The 22,250-nt window shown below is 36.8% G+C and overlaps 1 protein-coding gene across 10 annotated transcripts in view; it reads right to left on the bottom strand.

Moving 5' to 3' along the window:
- The window catches only part of ARHGAP12 (Rho GTPase activating protein 12), an 80,232-nt gene that overhangs the window by 24,995 nt on the left and 32,987 nt on the right, over nucleotides 1–22,250 (bottom strand). For 3 of the 10 annotated variants that reach the window (XM_026060057.1, XM_026060058.1, XM_026060059.1), the window contains exons 3-6: nucleotides 18,991–19,131; nucleotides 17,198–17,278; nucleotides 4,523–4,648; nucleotides 742–816 (exon numbers count right to left, since the gene is read on the bottom strand). In XM_026060057.1, coding sequence (XP_025915842.1) covers nucleotides 742–816; nucleotides 4,523–4,648; nucleotides 17,198–17,278; nucleotides 18,991–19,131 — 423 coding nt within the window. The remainder of the gene's footprint in view (nucleotides 1–741; nucleotides 817–4,522; nucleotides 4,649–17,197; nucleotides 17,279–18,990; nucleotides 19,132–22,250) is intronic. The other 7 variants (XM_026060062.1, XM_026060063.1, XM_026060067.1 and 4 more) reach the window with 4 other exon arrangements.

The following is a 22,250-nucleotide window of genomic DNA, read 5'->3' as shown; positions in this document are numbered from 1 at the left end:
CCTAAAGAACTGCTAAAATCGAACAAGGGACACATTTCAATGCTACTGTAGTTCTTAAATTCAGAAGAGAAGTGCTTCACATTCTGAATTATTTCCCACCATTTAAAAGCAATGATCACATTTAAAATTCAAACTGAATTGAAAATGCTGTTAAACATTTGTAACAGAGCTGAGTGAGCTTAAGCTTCCACCAGTACCACAGAACTAATCAAGCTCATGTTTTCCTTCCTGTAGCTAATCTACTAAAGAAGACAAGACAGGGGTTACTTATGCTGAGTTCTCATGATTCCCAGGTCTTTTCAAGGAGATTGAAATACAAATAAAGACATTGCATACAAAAAACCATTACTGCCTACTGACAGTAAGAGGTTTTGAAGGGAGGGGTATTTTGGTTTTGCTTTTACCATCCAAGTTGCTAGGCAAGGAGACATAACTGTCAAGAGGAGATAAATCTGAGTCCAACATAACTTGATATAACTTTATTCTGCTATTAATTTCTAACTCAATCTCCCTCAACGCCAAGCTGTATTTAAATCAAGCCTACCTCCTTTTCCTTTATTTCTTTTTTTTTTCTTTAAACACAGTTTAGATGCAATACATTCTTTTAAAATGTAAAACCTTAGCATAATTTTATCCCATTATTTTTCTCAACACAAGCAGGTTTGTCCTCAAAGTATCTAATTATATACAGTCCAGTTTCTACAACATCTACTTATATATTAAGACAATATGCATACTGACTGTGGCTTGATGCTTTGGTGAAGAATGAGAGGACTCATTTTCAGGAAAACTCGCCTTAGAAGCAGTTGATGATTCCTATAAAATTCAATAGGCAATACAAGTTATTCTCTTTCTTACAGTGTTTTTTTTTTCCTCAACAGAGATGCATAAATATGTACAAGCAGACAGAGAAATATATTTACATTCCTGGTTACAAGTTTTAGTTTAAAAAAAAAAAAAAAAGAAGTTTTTTCTTGAAGCATACATGATATTCTGAAATATTTGTATTATAAAACTGGTTGCTAAATAGAGTTCTTAAAAGATTTAAAGACTGCAATCAAACTGGGTTAATAAGCACACGTCCACTTGAAAAAAAGTGTTAATAATAATTACAATATCTACTAAAGCAAAGCTTTCATCCTTATTAAGGAACAGAATTTTTGTATGACATTGCCATCAAATTGTAAAACATGTTCATAATGCTAACTTGTTAAGGGATACTATGTGATAAAATACCATGATTTTAAAGAAAAGATTACATCTGTGTGGTTAGCAAATATAAGATTAGTCCAATAAATATTCTTCCATGTAGGAGAGTACATACAAGCTCTATTAATATTTGTAAGTCAGAAAAGGTAATTCCCTTGTAATTGAGAACTGAAATTTTCTAGATATTGTTTTTTGTCTTAAACTAGACATTAATTATGGATCAAAAGAAAAAAGCACTAAGTCTCTGAAAACTTGAGAAATTGCCCAGCTGGAATCAAAAAGGCATGTGTGTTTCCTCTCAAATAATGATTGCTTTGCACAACTAAACTGCTGAAAATCTGGTAGAGAATTTCAAATAAAAGAAAAACGTCACTTGTTCTTTGTTATTGTTAACACATCCCCCTCCTCCAGCCCCCCCGTTTTTTAATACCCTTGATACGTCTCCCAAATTCTGTGCTACAACTTGAGCAAAATGTTTGTTTTTCCAGTATTACATAACAGTTTGCACATTTGCACTTTAAAATCCAGTTGTAAATTTACCTGCACACTAACTCTTTTCCCGGTGTGCTAATAAAGAACATTAGCATTCTTAAAAACAGACCAACTGTTCCAGGCTTTCAGAATTCCATAGAAAAAGTTTTCACATTAAGGGTATTGATTTTGTCCCTTCCAGAAAGGTACAATTTTTTTCTTTGCTTACCAAACTATTTAGCTGGGTAAATCCTGCTGGCTATGCACAAATGCATACAACCGCCCATAAACAGTTACCAAGTATATTTGATATCATCGAATTCTAGTCAGCTATGGCAATCCATACATTACTCGAACATGTTTCAAGCACTCTTTTGACAGGCCCATTTTCAGAAAATTGAGTTATGTTGTTTTTCCAGGAAAAACGGAACAAGAAAAATAAAATGAAAACAACTTTCCTAGGAGTCAGCTACAAAGATAACGGGGGGTTGATGTTCGTATTTAGCCAAATACCAGTTGTCTTTTCTTCTAATTCACTCTGAACTTTACACAGCTTTCATACGATAAGCAGCTTTGGAACAAGAAACCTAGTAGATGTGGTCATGAGCAATTTCCTTTATCATGCCCCAGTTTAAACCAGTATACATAATAGCGTGTCTGCCAGTGGTGATAAAGCACGTACATTAGTGCACTAAACAAATCTACAGTCTACATGCCCTCCATGAAATACTATTTCATTCCTCCACTTCATACTTTTAATTTTCCCAAAGCATTAACACGTGCTGTACATGAAACATACAGTCTCCTTACCGTTAGCCAGTGCATGCTGCCTGCATGCTCTGCAGCTGTTAAAATTAGAGAAACTTTAAGCTATTGGCTCTGCAAACACTGCAAATGATATATATTACAATTTGGTTACCACCCTAGACACTTGTTCGCTTCATTGGGTTCTAGGTCTTGGAACTCTAGCACTGGGTCTTGAAGAAAAGAGTCATAAAAAAAGAATCGCATAATAAACCATTCCATTTATTCAGTGTTTTACCATAGCTTCCTCATTCAGAGCAGAGGCACCTAGAGGCTATTCCAAAAACCAAACTAAATCTTATACCAGAAAACAAAAAAAGTAAAATAAAGTCTTTCATTAAAACTGAGGCCAAAATATTAAGTTTAGCTCCAAGAGAATCGTTCATACGTGTGAAGTATAAACCTGGCTACAACTGTCAGCTGTGATTTTGAGGACTCCATCCAGCCTCTTTTATGCAGCGACAAATCACATTTGGTACAGAAAGATGTTGTTGAGGAGGAGTACAGAGGATGAAGGAGCAGTAAATGGACCTCAGAATTGCTCAAGCTAAACTAATGCATACAGGTGCAAACTGTGCCTTCTCCAGCCAAGTCTGGTCCACTGGCTCCTCGTACTGGCACCACGTACGACATATTCTAAACTGACAGCTCAAAAGCTTAAGATAGAATCCAATAAAACCTCTTCTGAGCAGCTAAGTCAAATCTGGACACCCACAACCCTCCTTTTCCATTAAAAAAATACTCCATTTCAATAAGAAAAGCTATTGAAAAATAAAGAAAACAACAGGCCGAGCACCTAATATTCTGGGCAGCAGATCCATTTTCATTACAGCTGCTTTGGTTTTGTCAATTTAAGTTCCTCTTTGGCATCTGTAATTACAGAGGCCCATTTACAGGTCTTTCTCCATTCCCCCAAGCCTACACTCATTTCACTTCATTTTTCCCTATAACTTTACAAAAAGGGAGCTTCCAGTCCAGTTCACTGGTATCGAATTCTGTGCTAAGATTTCAGTACTGCAAAATATTTTGCAGTTTCCATGAATCCCAGGATTGACCGCTGCGAAGTTACAGAAACCATCAAGCCATCACCCTCCGCTGCTGGTTTCAGTTCCTCCCTACCGACATCCGCACTCTTCATGCAGCGACACAGTGCTGCAGCCCGAGCAGAAAGGACTGCAACAAAGCAAACGGGAGAGAGGCAGCAGGGCAGCAACGGAGACGTTCTGTCCCCCCTTTGCTTCAGCACATCTGTCACAGGATAGTCCAGAAGAGACCATCAAGAACACGCCCTAAGAATGCACTGAAAACTGCTTTTGTATTTCTGGACCTCAGTTCTTTTCAGACTAAAATCCCAACTCAACTCTGGACCGGGATTAAATGTGAGCGTTTTAGTGCCATCAGTACTGTCCTCCGTCCTTCAATAACAGTATCACACCCCTGCTGTAACCAAGCACAACTTCTTCTCCTTACTAGAAGCATTACAGTGGAGATCAGTTAAAGGAATAAGCCCACTATGTAATACTACTACTACTTCCATCTTTGAAATGCAATTTTTAGTTTAGCCAGTACCACTTGCTAAACACTGCACTGACTTTCCCAATAAAACATTTTATTTCAATTATTTATTTGCAGTCTGAAAAGTGTATTTATACTTGATGCTTCCAAAAATTAAAGTATTCAGATAGTAAATATCAATATACTTTATATGAGAACCATGATCACAACCATAATTTTTAAATTCAAATCCTGATTATGCTCCATAGCATAAACTGAATTACAGGAAATTCCCAATTATAAATAAAATGGCTTCACACAAACGCTGAACTAACACTAGCTAAAATATTTCAAGGATAACAAGAAAAAGACTATTATTACAAAGTAACAATAGCAAAGTTATCAGATAGACCTTGATTTTACTGAATATTTATACACAAAGATACAGAAGAAAAATGAGATTTCAGAAGTTAGTGCATACTGATTTCTTATAGAAAAGGCAGAGACAGTCAGTATTGCAGCATGCTGTTTAACTCACTCCTACCTTATCGTTGGTGTCCAACACAATTGTACTGTGCCTCCATTTTGTTAAAACTATTGGTTCTTGTAGCCTCCTGTCCAGACTCCTACTCTTTATTATATCTCTTTGCTGCTGTGGTGAAGCATTATACTAAAGAAGAGAAAAATCAAACTATAAGTAGAATCTAATTCATACAAAAACTGGACCATTCATACGTCTTAACAGTGCAAACTTTCAGATTCCTGATTTCACCCTAGAGGAGGAAAAAAAGCCTTCCTTTTATTTTGCATTTAACATTCAGATCTAACTTGTCTACAGTAGTCTTCTCTGAGGCAGTAATTAAAACTGGCCTGTTAGGACAGTGCTTTGTTTTGCCAAAGAGATATTTGATTTCTGGCGTAACAGCCTACTGCCAGTTTTCCAACCAACCAGCACACTGAGAACCACCAAGAAACTACAATCTTTCCAGTCACTATACAATCAGAATTACTACAGGGTTTAAACATTCACTCTTTGTAGTGCACAAACAGTACTATATCACCTGTTGAGCTCTTGTATAAGAAAAGAAAAATTCTGTAATTTTACAGTAAATCCTTTAGATAGAGACTTATGACCGGCTGTGGTGGATGCAATTCTCTTTGACCCAAAGGTTTGGCAGGCCTAGGAACAGAGACATTAGGCAGTGGGGACTTACTTTTTCAGAATGAACTACATCAAACTACTAAAAAGGATTTGTCGGTGTGGAATGTACTTAAGCACAGAACATAAATATTTAGCAGGAAATAATTTTAAGATTCGGGGGAGCTATAAAAGCAGAAGAGATAATGGATGTATCAGAACAGAGCTTTCTAATAACTCCACAGCATCCAAAGATGCACAAGTTGAGAAAATGCGAAGTCCACAAGAAGTACCCCACATTTAATTAGACCTCAGGATTGCAGCAAACACATCATCAGTTGCATAGCCATTTTAAATGATCACCACCAACATACATGTAGTATTATAAAGAATTATGAAGATATTTAAAACAAAGTTTAATATGAAAATAAACAAGAAAAGACAGCATTGATAAGTTCCCACACACACACACCCCAACAAGTTGGTAAAAATCTCATTCTTTCTATTCAGTGTTCGAAGAGTAAAATCTGCACATTGAAAGAAACAGGAGGCAGTATTTGTGGAGTCATATACAGGACTAGAATCCACGGGGTAAGACATAACAGAGGAAAGCCAAGGGTTTTATTAAAAAAGGCCAAAACATTGATCTTTAAAAGCACACTAAATTCTACAGTATTGCTAATAATTTACTGCAGTAACCTCAGAGCCTCAGGTCTTCAAAGACAGAATAATGCACACTTACAAAGTACGGTAAGATTAAAGCTAAATAACATACCACAGTTATATTTAGTACCCAAATAAAGAGTCAACATTACTACTGCCTGCCATGGCAGACATTCTGCTTGTGTTAGCAGCTTCGTATTTTACTATGAATAGAGCTCCAATAAGTCAATAGATACTTAAATGGTAAATGATAATTTTAGCAGTTCATTTAAATTATTTCAATATGTGTAACAGTAATTGAATGGATATTGCAGTACTAAGAATAAAATTTGGTAGTTCCTGTACAAACACTGCACAGTATTGGTCATCACTGTAGAGATTCATATCTGAGATTGCACTGACATGTTTATTTGCTTTGGGTTCAGCACATCTACATTCAGAAAACAGCTGCTACATTACAATGGTGAAATGTATGCAACTCTCAGTTTATTTCCCTTTTTAATAAAAGCTGAACCATCATTCATGCCTCAGGGTATCTAATACCAGCATACTTTCTTGTTATGGAATCCACCCTGCAGATAACTCAAACCGTATCAGCAAGCTAAGCATTATGCAGCAAAATTGCCCATATTACAACTAAAAGCTAAATAATTTTCAGTGAAGCTACGTTTAAACCGCTGCAAACAGTGTTCTCTGCAGCAGTTCTAAATCATTTAAGTGAACAGGTCAAATATTTCTTGCTGTGAAACAGAACTATCTATTTATTTCAGAACTGTTTATGCATTTCAGTGACACTGGTGAATATTACTTATGGAAATTCTTCATACACTTTGCATTTCATTAACTTAAAAAATTTGAATTCAAACAGTCAATGACTGATTATAAAGCAATTTATCTTGAATTTAAATCTATGTTAAGGGTTGTAATATGGGCAGAGCCTAATTACAGGGGATCTATATTTAAAAGGTGCCTTTGATACCATCACAAGCCATCAGGAGTTTACTTAGCTAACAGACAACCCCATCTTGAAGGAGAAAGGACTTGCAAAGCAATATGAAATTCCAGTTTTACAAACTTATTTAGCAAGAAAGCAAAGGAACTCATCAACAAAGCACTGCTAACAACTCAGAAACACGGAGCCCTGCATCTTAGCAGCTTAAATACTTTGCACTGGTGATATAAACTGTGTTAATAACCTGACAAGTTTTCAGGGGAACATTTGCCATTTTTTCCTCCATTTTCTCACAACATAGGTGTATAGGTGTCAAGTATACATTTTTCACTCAAGTGTTTATGCTTTCTTTCCTTTCTCATTACAAACAGTAGAATGTACTATTAGGGGGAAATAAATCAGAAAAAGCTTATGTATTTCTGGACTCAAGACAAGACTCAATCTTTAAAATAAATAGGTTCTGATTTAAAAGAATTTGTATGGGATACAGGTATTATTTCAGACTCTGCATTGTCCAACTGAACTAGCCATGCTCTAGATCCCTCTGGCTAAAGAGATCAGGGTGATCAGGTCAGATGCCTACACTTTGATGAATACCCCCTCTACTCTTTGATCTCATTTTTTCTTTAGTATTCCCAGTTCAAAATGCCTTGCAAAACAGTTTCAGGTCAGATTCATTTATTAATACTCTATAGCACTACTACCTGCAGAAGCTGTTCTTTGTTAGGGGCACTTACTGTGATATTTCCCACATTTTATTAGCAACACTAAGTGACCAAGTAGGGTTCCCCTTCCCTCGTAGGGAATGGTATTCTTACATAACTAAGTAGACTTTCTGTGCCTACACTTTGGCATAATCTTCAAGACAGATTTGGCACGGGTCATTCATTTTAATAAAATTGACATGTTCCAGATTACGCACTGCCTAGTAGCATGGTCACTATGACACCATGTGCCTTAATCTCGCACCATCAGAAAGTGCTACTATTCTCTTACTTCTACAGCTTTTGATAAGCTGGCACAGCGTTCCAAATATGCACATTACCATTTCTTGAAAACTCTTCTCCAAACTCAGTTTCGGTACCCTTACATTAATCCCTCTAGCACATAACCTCAATTTGCTCCCCATTTCATTGCCAGTTTCTTCCATCAGTAAGCAAGGACATCATTAAAGTGCTCATAATCTGTCCACATACACCAAGCGACACAGACTTCTTTTTATAACAGGTATTGGTGTAGGGTAAGGTGTTGTAAGTTTAGGTCACGCTAGGTTATTCCCATTGTTGAATTAATTCAACACCTTCACCAACTACTTAAAAGCTTTCTTTGCCTCAGTTTAAAATTTTTTAACCCTCTCAACTGGCCAAGTGATTTACATTTAATTTTAACCTGATAATGTGGCATGGCTCAAGGCTCTGTCCTAGCCTAATTGTGAGTGAAATAAATATAGCACCTCTGAGTTATTTGTAGCAGTCACCCCCCATTCTTATGGCGATAACACAGATCTGTCAGCTTTAAGAAACAGAAGAACGAAGATTTTTCTTTGTTTGCATTAGCATCATCCATAGCCAATTGAAAGGAACTGGGTGGGTGAAAGGAGAAAAGAGTGGGAAGCGACTGAGAAAGAAGCTTGGTAAAGGCCAGAAGTTAAACATTTTACTCTACTTTCCTGCAGTCAAAGATTAGAACAGCAGCATTTAAAAGTATTCTGATATCCTAGAACCCTTCACCACTCTGGATAGTCTACCATATTACCTGCAGTTCTCCCAGACTGCCTGAAACTGAAGATTAAAAAAAGAAAAAATTGTGTGTATGTGTGGTTGGGTTTTTTTTTGTTTTAGTTTTTTTTAAGTGTTGCTTCAGAACAAGAACATTTTATCTTTGGCTTTGAATTAACTTTCTCATTGGTGTGATTGACGTAACACCTATGTTACAGGCTTTCCTTTTCTTATTGACTAAATCAATAACTAAAACTTGTTTCTTCACAGAAGAAAGACTCCCCATTTTTTGCTATAATATATCTGTACGGCAGCAGAGTTTGAGGCATCAGCTGCACTAAAGCAATAGAATCTGTCCATAGTGGGAAGACAGCTACCAGAAAAAGCAACTAAACCTCTAACGTAGAAGTGACTGAAAGACACTTTTGGATAACCCACTTCAACTGCTCTACAGTCTTGGATGTTCACTGCTTGACCTTCTACCCTCAGAATTGCCTCAGATTGCTGATCTTTGAAGACTCAAGAACAGCTCCAAGTCAGTACTGATTGCCACAGGCATTGCTCCTTTGCTAGCTCAATTTCTACCTAAGCAAGAATTGGGGGTACTTTTCTCCCCTTCATCTTATGGGGGGGCAGGGAGAGAGGGAGGAGCAGGAGCAATGAGGAAAACCAGCCCAGGTCTCTTGGATAGAAAAATACATATGGGAGGGATGACACTACCTTCTTAATCTTATCTCAGGTTTGTCATAATACACAGCTGCAGTTACTACAGTTTTGTCCTTAAAAAACTCTCAATCCTCCGATCGACTGAGACAGCCTCAACCTTCTCTGAACAATCCAACTTTTACAACAAGAATGTGAAGATTACTCACTACTGTTAAAGACGAGGTTTGGTGTATTGACTTGCAGTAGATACTAACGCCAACACACATGGTGTGTTATCTCAAATCAAGTAGCACTGCTCGGAACAGGACCAGTTTACATATGGGTAGCAGTAACAATTACTCTTATATACACCGGAAGAAATTTAGGTGTACTGGTTACCTTTCATATCTGTTGTAAAGCAGCACACATTAAAATCCTGCAATCAAGGACAGGTTCAGTGCTTTGCATCCTACCTGTGGAAGGAGTAATCATAACAGCTAATATTGTGCTATGATATTTTCAAAAACAATAGATTTACCATCTATGAAGCAGTCTTCAGGAACAATATTTGAATTACTTTGAATTTTTTTTTGAATATTACCAGTCTGCTACTTACTCAGTAGTAGCCTAAAACCTTTCATGCCTATTTCAGATGCATAAGCTATTCATTCGAGCAGTGAAGCATCCTAAACCTTTCATGCAGTGCCACTGTAGACAGACCATATAACATCTGGGATCATTCTACAATTTAAAAAAAAAAAAATCCTGCCATTTAAATGACAACTAACCTTAATGCTTAGAAGAACTGCAGTATTTTTGTAATTACAAGCGACAGTTAACGTCATTAATTTCCACATGAAACTGGATTGTCTAATATAAACTAACAGCTGATAAAGTAAATACAGCTCTTTTCCCCCCTCAGCAAATGAAAAATGGCCAATAGACGCTGAATTCTCAAGAAGAGTTCTTGCTTCTCATCTCAAATGGAAGCATTTGCCTCGTCATAGGATCTACTACACTGGATCAGACCAAAGAGCCATACAGTGCAGTATCCAACCTCCACAAACATCTACAATCAAGTGTAGTACCTATGCCTATTATTTTGAAGTCAAATACATCCTCAAGTTGGTGGTTTGATATTACATGAATTTTTGCAGCTGGGAGATGGTCCAGGAACTTCTGCACCCTGTTATCACCTGGTATTACAGCACCTCCATGAAAAGGAAGAGAGCCTCTAAGATCAAGAGCGACACTGTTTCTTACCAGTTTAATATCTGACAGGCCCTCAGCAAGAAGGCTTATGGTAAAAAGGCTGTTGGGAGCTGGGAAATGGCCCAAGGGCTTGCTCTAGCCACTCCATGCATCACCCCAGTATTGAAATGCCTCCAAATGAAGACAGTCTCATGCCAGCTGCCTAAGTAAAGGAGGAAGACTACAGAGCTCCTTTTTCCATATAGCTCCCAGCAGTCAGCAGACCAGGAGCTGTTCAGCAGGCACTGCTTGGTGCGCCCTCCGTTCATTTAGGGAATTAGTTTTGGAACCAATTCATAGGGACATTTACAACACCTTGCGATATTGAGTACTCCAGATTTACTAACCACTGAGTGAACAACACAGTCTTAAGCTTGCCTCTTTTTCCAGGCTGTACATCTCCATTTAATCTCTCCTCATATGGAAACTGTTATACACTTCAAATAATCCTTAATATCTTGTTTTGTACTTTTTTCTAGTACAACTACACACTTATTGAAATGCAGAGACTAGAACCGCATGCAATATTGAAGATATGGGTGCACCATACACTTTAGAAATGGCATACTTCTTCCTGGAATTTTTTTATTCTATTTTTTTCCCCCATAGTATTTCCTAATGATCATTACTTGGATTAAATCGGTATTTTCAGAAAAATACTCACTATGTTTCAAAAAAAAAAAAGTAATAACTGCTTTAGAGCCTGTCATTGCACACGTACAATTCAGTGCATTACTCTGTATTTGAAGGTACTGAATTCTATGCACCATTTTACCAGTCACTCAATACTGAGACCTTTCCACTAATCTTCTAGTCGATTTTGATTCTGACTTCCCTGAACCACACTGTACAAGCAGATTTTTTTAAAATTAGTCCACAATCTGAAACTTCCTTTTCAAGTGGCTTTTGAGAAAAGAGAAAACATGATTACATAAAATAACAGAATATTTCTGATCAATGCTAAAATCTGCTTTTCTTTCAAACCTGCAATTACTTCCTGACTCTAATACATTTTTTGCCATGACAGTAAGCTTGATCAGTCTTATGTGGGCTTGATTAAAATCTGACAACTAATTTGCCTTGCATCATCTTTACTTTTACTATGTTGGTGCTTTAGACTCCAAAGCAAAGACCACAGCTGAAACACTGAATGCAATGGTAGCATGGTAGTCACTGCATGTGGCCTTGAGACATCACTGCCTGCACACACAGTCAAGAGATCGCATGCAAATTAAATTTACTTAGGTTAGAATGAAAAGGAAGTACAAGGAAAGTGACAGGAAAGTTCACAGTTCACCATTTTTCTTTTCTTTTAAAAGGAAGACAAGCTCCATTCACAGTGTAATTATGCAGCTGGCATGTTTGCTGCTGAAAGAGCCTGCTTAGAAGAACCTACCTGTCATTAGCCCAAAGATCTGATGCTTCCAGTCATGCAAAGAAAGCTGCAGTACACCTGAGCTGATACACCGGAAACCAGCTTAATCTCCACTATGCTAGAGTCTAGAAAAATACATTTGGAGGACTGCAATTGCAGCTCTGATCATAATAGATTTTTACCATACTCCATTTTTAAGCAGGACCTTAACTCATTTGTAGTGCTGAAAGGAGCAACAGGAGATGTCAACAAACTGATAAGCTTAGCTCTATAACTGATCTAATGCAAAGGTTTTTTAATGATTAAGAATACATCATTGCTTTATTCCAATATACAGAAATGAGTTAACTGTCAAATTGTACTTCTCACTGCTTGCTTAGTTTGGTATTTCCACATTCCTTTTCTCCTCATCTTTATTTTCTTTCTCCATTTGATTGCACGATCTCTTCCTGATACTACTAGCATCTTATCTTTCACAATTTTTCAGCTAGCACACTGCGTGACAGTGTTCAGCTCCCGAGCTGAGAAGCCATTCACCTGAGTGTCAGAACGGAGGTCCCTGAGCTCTTACTTAAGGCTAAGAGTGAAGAGGGTGAATTAACAGACTGCTGGTCTAAAAAGATATCCAAAAATAAAGATCTTCTACCTAGCGCCTCCCCTGTGGATACAGTGAGAGCAGCTAATGCTGGACTAACTTTTAAGAGAAATGCAATTATGATATCAGAGTTTGTGTAAATATTAACAGCAAAAGCTACAAGTTCACCCCTGATGCTTATAGTATAAGCATTTTCTTTTCACGTCTACTCTTGAACTAGAGAACTCGGTCAGAGGATGCCTGTAATACTATTATACTGTATGCGAGCCCAGGAATGCATTTTGAAAACTTATTAATCTATATCTCATTTTTATTAGGCTGTCCTCTCTCTTCCTCAACTATTTTTTCCAATATTTATTATATAATTTTCCTTGCTTTTTGTCATTTTGATAGTTTTTTTTTAGTTTAGAAATTAGACTGTTCTCATTTCTAAGATCAATTTAACTTTTTTTTCCTTAATACCGATTTCTCATTCGTATGAACTATAAAATTCATATTAGAAAACTATTAGTTTTCTGAAATAGGGCTATGTCTTTCCTCAATATGATTTAGATATTATTCATTCACTATGTAACAAATAAAGCTATTTTATCATAGTGAACAATTCACAAAAGAACTATAGATGCTGTTTTCTTTTTTAAAAAAATAATCTAAGAACTGACAACTGAATTCAGCAGAATGCATACAGGAAAACAAAGTGTTTTGCAAAGTGTACTGCAAGCTGTGGGTAAATATTATTATCCAGTTTAAAGAATAATTCAGTATGTTTTTCAGTTCCACTACAAAAACCCAGGTCACACTCTTCAAAAGTCTTAACAGAATTTTCAGGAGCTGTCAAAGCTACTCCATCCAAGACACCATTTTTAGCTAGAGGCATTCTGCTATTCACAGGTGTCATTTCATATACATGACTGAAGGGGTTTCTATGAGACTGTCTAAAGTAAATTGTTTTCCAACTATTTTTTCCACAGGAAATGTATACCCTCTCAACTTTTTTTTTTTTTTTTTTTTAAACACACACAGAAGAATACTGGAGGTGTTATTTCACAGTGTGTTCACATTTACTCTTATATATACAGTTACATGCTATAAAAGTGAAGATTTTTTATAGTATAATATTAGTTAAGCTATTATGTTATTTCTAGAACTAAAAATTATCTGAAGGTTTGCAAGTGATTTCCAGATGGTGTAGAAAGATCTAACAAAAGAAGTCTTTTCTTTTTCTAGTTTAGCAGCTGTATATGATCATGTAAGCCTACTGATTTATTGCACAACAAATTTTGAAAGATAATATATGAACTAAAAATGTTGGGGGGAAAAGTGACTTAGAGTATTAGTATAGACTGCATCTAATTTCTTCTTAAAGATTTTTTTCTTCAAATAACACTGTTAGCTTTCATATAAAGTTCATAAAAATTAAAAACACAAAAAAGTTACAAGTCTTTCTATGGTCTTCTCTCTCCTCACTCATAACAGTTCTCAATATAAATTTGTTTTTTCTTCAAAGCAGCTCTACAGTCTACATTGTCTTTCCAATCCATTTGTTCCTAAGCACTTTTGGAACCCGCTTCAGTTAGTTTTTCAAGAGACTAATCTTCAATCACACTTTAAATACTCACAGGTTTCTAACATTTCTATTGTATATTCTTTGGATACATAATTATAAACACTAGCTAAACCTTTTGATGAAATTTTCAGTCTACTCTACAACATTTAAAAGTTAAAAACTAGAGATTGCAGGCAATACACAGGCCATTGGCCTGTGATCCAAAAATCAATTGTTCATTTACTTCTATTAACCTTCTATTTGTGGCCACCCAAGAATTAGTAGTTTCAAGATCATTTAATCAAAAAATATATATTATATTCTGTACAAATAACTCATAAAATGAATTTTCCTTGAAAATTATTTAAGAGCAATAGTTGATGATTTTCATATAAACAAGAACTAAAGCATACCAAACCACAAACTCTGAGGCAGAGGCTGATTCTCATTCTGTAGGTGGTCATTAATACAAGAGAGCCTTAGGGGTTGGGTTATAAGCACTGGACTACGGTGCATAAACACACCATCACTAGACCTTGTCTCTTTATACTAATATGCCTCAGACAACAGCTCTGGATTATCTGTGTGACCTCCTGCAGCTGGATTAAAGCTAACTCAATTAACTATAATTCAAATCCAAAACTGTTTTAGAGGAAAGCAACTTTGTCACAGTCAAAACTTTCTGCATTACAAAAACAACAAAGACCCTGGAGACCAGGGAGAAAGTCTGGAGAAAGGAAGACTTTCCTTTGGTTGAGGAGGATCGGGTTAGAGATCATTTAGGAAAACCTGACATCCACAAGTCCATGGGCCCTGATGGGATACACCCATGAGTGCTGAGGAAGCTGGGGGACGTCATTGCTAGGCCACTCTCAATCATCCTTGAAAGGATGAGGAAAGGAGAGGTGCCTGAGGACCGGAAGAAAGCAAATGTCACTGCAGTCTTTAAAAAGGGCAAAAAGGAGGAATCAGGGAACTACAGGCCAGTCAGCCTCACTTTGATCCCTAGAAAGTGATCAGTGTGGTGATCACTTTTCTGAAAAAACTGTGATCAGTGGCACAAAATCTAGTTGGAGGCCTGTCAATAGCAGTGTCACTCAGGGGTCAGTACTGGGGCCAGTCTTGTTCAACTTATTCATCAGTGGCCTGGATAAAGGGACAGAGTGCACCCTCAGCAAGTTTGCTGATGATACAAAACTGGGAGGAGTGGCTGATACACCAGAGGGCTGTGCTGCCATTCAGAGAGACCTGGACAGGCTGGAGAGGTGGGCGGAGAGGAACCTCATGAAGTTCAACAAAGGGAAGCGCAGAGTCCTGCACCTGGGGAGGAATAACCCCAGGCACCAGTACAGGTTGGGGGTTGACCTGCTGGAAAGCAGCTCTGCTGAGAAGGACCTGGGAGTGCTGGTGGACAAGAAGTCCACCATGAGCCAGCAATGTGCCCTTGTGACCAAGAAGGCCAATGGTATACTCGGGGGCATTAGGAAGAGCATTGCCAGCAGGTCGAGGGAGGTGATTCTCCCCCTCTACTCAGCCCTGGTGAGGCCACATCGAGTACTGTGTCCAGTTCTGAGCTCCCCAATACAAGAGAGACATGGAGCTACAGGAGCAAGTCCAGCAGAGGGCCACTCAGATGATTAAGGGACTGGAACATCTCATATGAGGAAAGGCTGAGAGAGCTGGGCCTGTTTAGCCTGGAGAAGAGAAGGCTGAGAGGAGATCTTATCAACGTGTACAAGTATCTGAAGGGAGGGTGTAGAGTGGATGGGGCCAGGCTCTTTTCAGTGGTGCCCAGCAATAGGATGAGAGACAATGGGCACAAACTGAAACACAGGCAGTTCCGTCCGAACATGAGGAAAAACTTCTTTACTGAAGTGAGGGTGACTGCACTGGCACAGGTTGCCCAGAGATGTTGTGGAGTCTCCATCCTTGGAGATATTCAAAAGCTGTCTGGACAGGGTCCTGGGCAATGTGCTCTAGGTGACCCTACTTGAGCAGGGAGGTAGGACTAGATGATCTGTAGAGGTCCTCTCCAACCTCAACCATTCTGTGATTCTGTGTGATTCTGTGAATGAAGTACCCAAGACACTGTTTGCAAATAATAACTTAAATTATGCACAATGAACTAGTAACTGCTTTTGGTAAAACCTGCTCTACCAGAATTTCAGACCTCTAATTAGTCTAATTAAGCAGCTAATCAATAACTATGTAACTTTTAAAATCAATAGTTACAGATACATTGTCAGGTTTATAGATGTCACAAAATTTAAGATACCTAACACATCACGTTGACATAAGAGAATCCATAAAAATAATTTAACTTTTCAGTGACTCAGATACAAATTCTTTTGTTGACATAACAAAGAATGCTAGTACATAGTTTCATTCATAAATCAGTTTAAAAGTAGTGTTTTCATAACATCTGTGCAAAACATTTATAGATAAAGGTTGCCCTCTTCTAAGGGAAAATGCCTTAGGACACTGATTTTTCAACTGATGGAATAAAATAATTGAGCAACATGTTCTTCTGTATACTTATGATGCACTTCTGTGTGAATCACTTTTTATTGTCATATTTCTATTTAGCATTGAGCAAACATCCTAGTACCAGGAAAAATGTATACAACTACATCATTATGACAAGTGCCCTAGGTTTTGAAAGTGAAAATGAGAATTTAATAGTATTAGGTACATCCTAACACTGCCAAGTCTTCCTAGCTCTGTCAATTACCTACAAAAGCTCCGTTTTCATTCCAAACTGAATAAATAACACAACACATTTGCAGTAAAACTATCAGTGTCATCTTCACAAGTGTATCCTCAAGATACTGGACAAGTCCGTTGAAATTTTTGGTTTTCAACCTCTTCCCACAATAAAAATAAATAAATAGAAAGCACAACTATATAAAATCCAAACAACCAAATTCAGAAATACATGACAAAAATTTGGAAGGTACTAAAAACAGACTATAGTTTTTCAGGAACATTTTAGAATTAAAAACAAAAAAAACCCAAACCCCCAACTTGTTTCCCCCTATCTGTCATTATCACAGCAAAATCACAGATATACTGCAGCCTTAGATGAAAAGCTCAGTTCAGTAGAGATGCAAGATCTTCCTTGATATCTTAATACTGTTACCTACAGGTATTTTGATGTCCTTTAGTATAACGTGTTTTTCTCTTCACAATCAGAAATTCCACAAAAATGCCAGAAATAACTAGCGGCAATGTACAAGTCCTCCTGTTGTGAATAACTCCCAAAAGATCTCACAGAACATGTACTGGGGAGGGGGGAAAAATCCCAAGTTGTCCAAGTTTCTCTTTTAGGTCACTCACCTTTGGTAACTCCCATTCCGATCGAGAACCATCAGCACTGTAGTAGTACGGTCTACCTTGTTCATCTGCATGTTTTATCCACTGCAGAAAAAAAGGTAATGACAGGAAATGTAATGAGAGTGACAGTCATAACATAGGAAATCTCTGATAGTCTCAAGGTCAAGAAGCAACAATAGCAACCCATTTTACTTTTCAGCTCCCTGAATCAGATGCACTATCATTTTTTCATTCTGTAACTTCCCAGAAAATAGTCCTGCAATATCATAGTTACTCAAAGTCTTGAAGACTCACATAACCTACCTAAAGAAGTTGTGATAGAAAGGTATTTTTCAAAAGATGACATATCAAACACTTCTCAACATTATGATGTCAATTTAAGCACGCAGTCTTTGCACCAAATCTGTGTCAAGACTTTATACATAAAATTACAAAATTACAGGAAGCTCAGTCAAGGTCCCCGATAAGGCCAACCAGCAAGCTGCTGATAATTTAAGAGATTACTGCACAGCTTGTTAAACAATTCAACACTGATAACAGCAATAGGCACATGAGATGCAGTTCCTAATTCAGTCATGAAGGAGATAATGCAGCTATTTCTATAACCTCTACAAGCAACTCCCAGAACCACACAAGAACTACAACCACCTAGTTCTGCAAAAAAGACAGAAATGTAATGGGCAAAGATCTACAAACTGATCATACAAAAATATGCACATGAACACTCACAGCATGGCTCTTGGGTTAAACAGGCTTCACAAGGGTTACCTTCCAATAAATTCTTTCCGATAGGAAATACTGCTTTCTATCAATCTCGGTGTAATTTTTTAAAAACTTCTACGTGTTTCCCTAAACAGAGGTAGGTGCTTTATGTTTTTAGCATAACTAGATTAAGCAGGATAAAAATACAAAATTCTTTGGGGCAAAAAAAAAAAAAACCTACATATTTGCAGATTGTGTGAAAAATCCATTAAAAGACTGCACCCAGTGCTAACAGAGGTAAGTCATTTAAAAACTGACATAAAACTCAACTATTTAAAAGCTTCTTTAAAAAAAAAAAAAAAAAACTTGCATACATCAACTGAAGAGCTAGTGCTATAATATGGTAAATATAGCACTGTTTCAAATGACACTTTTTGAAGTTAAAAAAAAAGAAATCAAAACACAACTTTTGTTAACAAAATTAAAAAAAATAGACAAATCTAAATTATTGTCATTTTTCATACATGGAAGAAATTTTTGTGACATGCCCAGAATCACAGAAAGTCGTCAGCAGCAATTCGATAATTAGAATAGAAGTCTGCTGATACTGCTATTAACTTAACAACTAAATTTGACTACATCTGAAAACACTATTGAAAGCCTCTAAAAAAAGTACAGGACAAAATTTGATATTAAAGCAGCATTATTTTCAAATTGAAACCACCCTATCTGGAAGCCATATGCAGAAAAGAACAACTCCTTTTAAGAGACAGCAAGAAGAGCATTATATTGGTAGGAACTTCAGTCCTTAAGTGTAACAAAGAGGATAGGGGGAAAAAAAAAGATTAATGATATGTTCATTTAAAATGATCTGATACCCAACTGGAAATAAGAAAATTTTTCACTGCATAGTAAAGGAGATACATAAGGAAAAAAAAACATTAGCTCAGATGCCAAAGTTCTGGGCACATTTACAAAAAAAGAAGGCACCACTGAGGAATGTTTCTTCACCCCTAGAAATAAAAACTCTATTTCTAACAGTGAATTTACTGAAGGGATTTAGAACACTTGTGACGAGAAGAAGGAAAAAGTACCTTTTCATTAGTATAGTCATTGGTATATAAGGTTTGACCATGTTCATCCAACTCTTCTGACCAACCCTTTGGAGGAGAACCATACTGACTATCTGACTGGCTGTAACAAGAACTGTGGTCGTTTTCTTCTGATGAAAGAGGCTACAAGTAGTCAGAAACACACAAGGCAGTTTTAAGAATGGAAATGCTTTAAAATCTGAAAGATCAAAGATTATTTGGCTAGAGAGAGAACAGTAGTGATTTGCAGGGAGTTCACACTTAAATCTTACATTGGAAAATAAGAGATGCATTTTTAAAGCACAGAAATATTTGATAACTGCTAGGTAATTCAAAACATTTTCAGAAAAACTGAGATTATAGTGATACAGCTTTATCTATTCCATGACACCAGCTTTCAACTATCCGAATTCATACTACACCATACAAGAGTTTCAAATCAACTAGTTTTCACTCCAAATTTTTTCCAATATAAATTTTATTCCCATAAATTTACATCGAATGATGAAAAGAGTTAGCTTTAGTAATCTATATTGCACAGAGAAGCTGGAAGACCTGATGCCTTGGTTTTCTTGCAACATCCCAGTTGTTCATACCTAAATCCTTCTCATCCCTTCCCAAACAGTATACAAAACCACAATAAACATTAAGAATAACTTGAAATTCCAGCTGCATCTGTTTAAGTCCCAACACTTCACAATACTTATGCAATGCATCCTAAAATATYAGAAATTTGCACACTCATTCTTCCAGCTGTGACAGATGGGACAATGAACAACTGAAAAGCCAGATATTATACCAACTGAAGTCACAAGTACCTGAGCTGTAAGATTATCTTCTGAAGGTAGAAGTGAATTATAATATAAAGAACAAGAAACAAGATTGACATGCAAAGTAAAAAATAATAATAATAATAAAAGTTTAGCACACACACCTCAGACAATTTCTGTCCCATAATACTCCTCATTCACCTCCTTCCTAAAGTAATGCAGCATTACTGGAAGTATCCATTCCACGCATCAAGGATCTTCCTGCATGTGTTTCATCTCCAACAACAACAGTATCACAATGCCACAAAACAATCTCCCGAGGAACTCGGGGCAGATTTCTTTTGGGACTATCTAGCTCCCAGGCTAGTAGCATGCATAGCTATTAAGAGAGAACACATCTTGCTATTTGAAAACGATGATAGTAAGATATGGACAAAAGTTCTACAAGGCAAGTATAAGGGTTATAAGGAAAACTGCAAAGCAGGAGAAAGACAGAATTTCAATTTTAAGCTATATAAAAAATCCCCTCCTGAAAAGCTTGTCTTGCAAGTCAGACAGTTTTTTAAAGACTAAGTATTCAGTGAGATTTCCAAATGATTATTATATAGGGTTGTTTTTTTTTTTTTTTTTTTTTGTCCTGTCATTCGGAATAGCTTACAACTTGCATGAGAGGGACTCCCTAAACAGACATGAGCTTGCTTATCAAGCACAGCAAAACCTATCGGAAGTCTTTCAGTCATTAATAAAGTAACATGAAAGATGTAAATGTCTTCAAGGGCCTACAGAATGTGAGCATGCATCAATGTCACCTTTCTTGCACATGGGGGAACATGAAGGCCTGAACTGCTAATTTTAAACATGGGGTAAGGGAGTCCTCAGTCACCTTTTTATAGTTAAAAAATTGAATTTGAGAAATTAATAATACTGATTTGAACAGCTGTTTTATAAGATAGATATACTATATGCACATAATGTTTTAATGATTAAATATCATGTGCAATTTGTTCAAAGTAGAGACTTTGGACTTTTCTATTTACAGGAATTACTGCCAAATAACATAATGCATTTGTATTTGCCTCTTCCAAGCAACTTCTGATACCAAAGTACCACCATACACATTTAAAACTAACACAGAAGGCTAACAAGTGAAAATCCTGCTAGGAAAGAAAGGGGGGAAAAAAAAGTGCTTGATAAGAAGGATTGTTAATGTCCATCTATCTGCAATGCATTTGTATAGTAATAGTCTGGCTGTTTCGAGGCTTAACTAAACCCACCTACTCTACAATCTAGGAATTTAACCTTTGCAGATCTAAACATGAACAAAATTCCTCAGTTGTTACGCAGTTTATCAAGCCAAGGCTTTGTTTATCCCTCAGCTAGTAGGACAACTGCTAAAGCTGCTTAAATAGGGGTTAAAGAGGACTCTGTAGTTTAACTCTGGCTGAACCACATTCGACAATTTTCAATTTCACTTTCAACACTTCAGCATTAACTGCCTACATGCTCTTCACCTCACTGTCATTTAATATACCCTCCATGCTTCTTCCCAGAGTCCCCTTCCCAATGCCATCATACCACACTTTGCTGAAGCTATCGTAAGCAGCCCACCACCAGACCTTACACCTCCTAGCAACAGAGCTGTGGGACGAAAGAGCTTATTACGAAAATGCCCCCATGTCACCTTTTCTATCATCTTTCTTGTTGTTTTTCCATTTACATGGGAAATTCTTCACAGCATATAGCACCTAGAAAAAAGGAAACACTCTCAGGAGGCATTTCTGGTCTCCCTTCTATCACATAACCTGTCTAGATCTGAAAGTGTTCCTACTATTTCCGGGGGGGGGGGTTATCATTCTGATACATTTTGCTGAATCTTGAAACAAATAAAAAACAAGGAATTAAAATATATTTTGGTCAGATATTTTAAATGTACAGTTTTCAATTTAAAGGTAATCCAGTTGTCTTTATACAGATTATGTACTTCATCGATCTCTACTTCATGTTATGGTCGCCTAGGTACATCTTAGAGGTTTGCCTTTCTCCTCAGATATGCCAAGGCATCTCATTTCATACGCATACAGTCCACCTTAATTAAATCAACTGACTGTCTGACAGATTTCTCCCAGTTAATGTTTAGCAGTCTTTCTTTTCTCAAATACTTTAAGTCAGTACCTCTAAAATACTTTATCCATAATTCCAAAATCTTTTGTAATTTCCTATACTCCCTGTCATTAGGGTTTCACCATTTTCCTCCCAAGCTGTAAATAACTGCCATAACTTCCAACTGTTTTTTTTGTGCCATCTGTTAAGTCATCAACTTCCTTGCCAAAATTGAGTACAATTTTACCTGTTATTAGTTATCCAAAAAAATTCCATTTCCTAATAATGACATTCTAAGACCAACTACAAGCTACTTCAGGTTCTAATATTTTTAAATTATAAACAGTCCTCATATTTACTCACCTTGCCATTTTCGTATCTAATAAGATATAA

The sequence above is a fragment of the Apteryx rowi genome, unplaced genomic scaffold (genome assembly GCF_003343035.1).
Source record: "Apteryx rowi isolate R43461 unplaced genomic scaffold, aptRow1 scaffold_164, whole genome shotgun sequence".
Lineage (NCBI taxonomy): Eukaryota > Metazoa > Chordata > Aves > Apterygiformes > Apterygidae > Apteryx > Apteryx rowi.
This window is presented reverse-complemented; position numbering and strand designations above follow the sequence as displayed.